This window comes from Apium graveolens, chromosome 10, assembly GCF_009905375.1.
Source record: "Apium graveolens cultivar Ventura chromosome 10, ASM990537v1, whole genome shotgun sequence".
NCBI lineage: Eukaryota > Viridiplantae > Streptophyta > Magnoliopsida > Apiales > Apiaceae > Apium > Apium graveolens.
The window spans coordinates 159,376,862-159,381,643 of NC_133656.1; the positions used below are offsets into that span (position 1 = coordinate 159,376,862).

Consider the following 4,782-nt stretch of genomic DNA (forward strand, 5'->3'; position numbering starts at 1 on the left):
AGACCATTAAACAAAATGTTCATAGCCTTCTTATCCTTGTGGACTTCTTCTGTGTCTTCCATTGTCCATTCTGCTCTAGGTTTTGGAATGGATTGACCAACAGCAATTGTGGCCGTAGCAACTGTGGCTACTTTGTGGGGAATGTGAGGACCATTCTCAATACAGTTTACATAACCTTCATCTTGGGAGAGTAGATGAAGGTGCATTTTCACCTTCTAGTGGTGATAACTGTCTCTGTCAAGAACTGGGATTTTTACTCCAATATCCTTCTTACTCATCTTTGTTAGATTCCAAGATCTTTAAACTCTTTGTTTGTCAAGAGCTTGCTCTGATACCAATTGTTATTTCTAGAGAACTAATAATGAGATTTACAGAAGGGGGGTTGAATGTAAATCTCAAAACTTTTTCAAGTTTTGAGCAGTTTATAAAGACTGTGTGTTCAAGATGAACAAGTGTGTGAATTGCTTTAAGCTGATACAGACAAATATATATTCAAACACAAATGTAAAGAACACAATAAACCTTTAAAAACTTTTCTGGTGGATTTGTTGTTCCACCAGAGATGGTATTTCAGAAATTCTGTGATCTAAGAATTTGATCACAGCTGCATCCTAGTACAAACTAGATAATTTTTCTCTCAAGATTTTTTTAAACAGCTCTGGAAAAATTCTTATCTAATTACTAGCTACTACTTGGTTTATATGTTACCAAGTTTACAAGTGAAGACAAGGATATAATAAACTAATAAAGTAAGATCTCCACTTGTTTCTTCTCCAGTTCACTCCAGTACTTTGTTGACTTAATGTCTCTTTATACTAGAGTAGAACGGCTGCTTTTTCTGATGTTCCTGAAATTAGGCTGCCACATTTCAGTTATCTCTGTTCACCCACGTGCCTCTGTTTGTAGGTACAACTACCACTTATCAACGGTTAATCAACAGAACATCCGTTGAAGCTTTCATCCGTTGATGCACTCATCCGTTGAAGGATGTTATCCGTTGAAGCTTTAGAGACATCCGTTGAAGCTTAGCTTCTCATCCGTTGAAGGTCTTTAAGTCATCCGTTGATACCACTTCATTTATACAAAATTACAAGGCATGAAATATTTACAATTGGCCTTCCTATCTGCATATCTTCTAGTAGTCAACATGACTCATAGTTTCTCTCAACTTCTAAGAATTACATCTTAAATACAGAGACTGAAATATGCTACAACACTAGACTTATTTCTAAGTAAAGCTACACCATCAACGGATAGCCAAAGTGGTCTTATCCGTTGAGGCTACAGACACTGAATTTCTACTTAAGTGTTTTGTTAAACATATCATCAAACTAATGCACATATATTCCTAACATGTCTCCATTTTTACAAACAATTCTGATCGACCCCTTTCCCTCAATTTTTACTAGTGACCCATCACCAAACTTTACCTCACCTTTTACTATTCTGTCCAAGTTTTCAAATTTATCTCGACGCCCTGTCATGTGGTTACTCGCTCCATTATCGAGGTACCATGTATTTTCTTCAATTCCTTTGGCACTACTTACACCGTTGCCCTCAGTAAAAAGAATTAAATCATCTGCATTACTATCACACATAACCATCAACAATGCAGGTTCATCGTCATTCACTTGTGTCAGATTTACTTCACCTTTATGCTCTCTTAATCTTCTTGGCTTGCGACACTCGGCTGCGAAATGGCCATAGCCACCACAGTTAAAGCATTTAACCTGGCTTCTGTCACGAACATTGCGGTTGTCTTTAGTACGATAATCTCCTCCACTAGACGTGCCCACTTTACTAGATTTCTTCAACCATTCTTCTCTTGTAAGAAGCAGTTTCCCGTCGCCATTCTCCCTTTTGTGCCACTCTTCTTTAATCAGCAAAAGTTGTTGTCCCTCGTTGTACTCTATTGGTCCCTGCAAGCGTTCTTCGTGTGCTTTCAGACACCCGATGACTTCTTCTACAGTCATGGCTTCCAAGTTTCCAAATTGCTCGATTGCAGAGGCAATCTGCAGAAACTTGGTTGGGACAGCACGTAACAGTTTCTTTACCACATATTCTTCTGTGATTTTCTCCCTCAGTGACCTGATCTTTGTAACCAAGCCATTTAATTTCATACAGAAGTCGTCCAGCTGTTCCGAGTCCTTTATTTTTAGTGACTCAAACTCTGATTTAAGAGTTTGCGCCTTCGCCTTCTTAACTTTATCTGCATCCAGGCACAGTATTTTGATTGCCCCCCACGCCTCCTTGGACGTCTTTCTCTCAGCGATTGTCAGCAACATATCATCTGGCAGTCCTTGGTAAATAACGGCCAAAGCACGTTTGTCTATCTTGTCCTCTACAACACCTTTAGGATCCTTTGGCTCTATTGCATCCCACACCCCATGTGCCTGCATAAATACCTTCATTTTCATGGCCCAAATAGTGTAGTTGGTCTTTGTAAGCATTGGATAACTCAGCCCAAAAGAACCCTCCTTGCTCTTGCTTAACTCCATCTGAGTGTCAACTCGAGTGTGTCTCCCAGGTGTGTGTTTGAAGCTCTGATACCAGATGTTAGTTATATGATTAAATACTGAGAAAGTTATACTACTTTGATTGCAGAAAAATAAAGAAACTTGGTACTGTTGAAATTACATTCTGGAAAGGAAAGATTACATAATAAAGACTACAACTAACTGTGATCCTAAAGAACAGGAGTACGTGACCATGATAATCTCCAGCTTATTAAACTAGACTCCTAAAACACTGCAACTACCTGAGACCAAGTCTGCTGCACTATCAAAACTACAGACACACGTAGATTTATTCAAGGACCAAAATAAAATAGACAAACCAAATAAGTTTAGATTAAAAATAATCCCAACATTAGAATGTTATAAATATGAAAACATAGAAATATGACATGTATGATGGTATCTGACTGGATAATTACGCTTCATTTGTTTCTTTTTCTCATTATAATGATTTTACATTCGGAGCAACCTAGCCGCCACTGATAAAAGAGAAGAACATAACATGAGTGTTTCATTATTTTGTTTTAAGAGAAGAACATAACATGAGTGTTTCATTATTTTGTTTTAATATATGTTGTGTATGTATTGCATTACATGTAAATACTTAAGAGAACACTAATTAGAATTTTATATCTTATAGGAATGATATTAAATCGTTGGATATTGAAGAACATACATTAACACATGGGGTTTGGGGTTTAATTGTTAAATTTAATCACATCTCTTTACTAAGGTTATATCCTCGCAACTGGTGACAACAAAATTGGGTTAAAGACACTTAAGTGTTTTGCTAACTACTCTATAGCATAATTACCAATGATGTTAAGATCCATTAAGGTGTTTTGTCATGATTTACTAAGTTGTTCTATTAAGATTTCTTAAAGTATCTTATTGATATGTGAGATTCATGAATGTGTTATGTTGAGATTTATTAAGAACTTAAGATTCATTGGGTGTTCCCTTTCGTTGGGGTATTTATTTTAAAGTTAAATAAGTTATATTAAGGTATTTTATTACGATGTCTTGGTGTTCTATTAAGATTCAATAAGTCTTATTTATTTTTTTAGCTCTCGATCATACTACAACTAAATATTATCCTACGTGTTTTTAGTACATACATCATTTAATCATTCTGATGTTTGGATCTTATGTATTGTCTATAATTGAGACGTATAACAATTTTAGCTTTTCCATATTCTTGTTCAATATCAAAAATCAAAACCAGTTAGATTCTTTATCTCGGGGATCTTGACAGGCCCCGATGGAGATCACAAAAAAATGAATGTCTTGTTCCAGAAAATATTACAAAAATAATAGGATTCATGTTGATCATAAGTTTGCAAATTTGGATCCATGTATGTGATGAGATAGAGAAGTATAAAAGGGTCTTGCTTCTTTATTTCCACATACCTATCGGAATGAAAATACGCGAACATGAGACTACCTTATCGGCTGAGAAACCGGATGGAGATATGAAGATGTTTTGGTATAAAATCTTTAAACCCCCGTGTTTAACACTGCATGCATAGCTAGATAAGTACTTAAATATGTGCGTGTTCTTAAATAGGCGGAGGTGTATTAGCTCGTGTCCTCCTCAGGAAGCTCGGTCTGCTAATAATGATTCTCTTTTTATTTTAGGTCAGAATGTTTGATGAAGTGAAGTTTAAAGTCTTTTGTGGGCAACTCCATAAAAAGGACCCATAAGGTGGGTAAGGCAGCAATGGGATGGGAACCCTCTCCAAGCTTGGACGAGAAAATCGAAATAGTGAATTGTGGCAAACCTGTGGGATCATCCAAAGCAAAAGCAAAGATACATGACTTTTATTGAGTTGCATTATGAGGGAGTTTGAAGCAGTTCAGACTCTTAAAAAATAAAGTTGATGGGTGTACCAAAGGAGGTAATGACCCTTTGGAGTTTTCAGTCTAAGAATGAACCTAACAATTTTTTTGCCAAAATTTACCATTTCTTCTATTACGGAAATTATTGGAAATTTATAGGGTTTATAGCTTAAAATCAGATGATTTTAGTGTATAAAGTTGGGTCTTATAAAAGATAAGAGACCCGGCTAGGATTCAACTCGGATCTAAAGGATACCGGGCTTGATCGATGGACCGAGACCCCCCTCTCCCAGAACAATCAAATGGAGAGACCAGGCCCGGGCCCATCCCATGACCCGGATCTGGATCCAACAGGGAGCCCGGACCTAATGCCCACCCGGATCCGGATCTGGACTCAGACCGCCATGAGCGGGGTCCCAGCAAACAC

At 37.2% G+C, this 4,782-nt stretch overlaps 1 protein-coding gene across 1 annotated transcript; it reads right to left on the minus strand.

The window, feature by feature from the left end:
- Window positions 1-1,331: 1,331 nt before the first annotated feature.
- Window positions 1,332-2,498, minus strand: LOC141691217 (uncharacterized). Its single transcript, XM_074495955.1, has one exon. It carries the CDS (start codon window positions 2,496-2,498, stop codon window positions 1,332-1,334), a length of 1,167 nt encoding a protein of 388 aa, XP_074352056.1.
- Between the last annotated feature and the right edge of the window lie 2,284 nt (window positions 2,499-4,782).

Coding starts and splice junctions, on each gene's coding strand:
- LOC141691217 (XM_074495955.1), bottom strand. CDS start 2,498: ATGGAGTTAAGCAAGAGCAAGGAGGGTTCTTTTGGGCTGAGTTATCCA.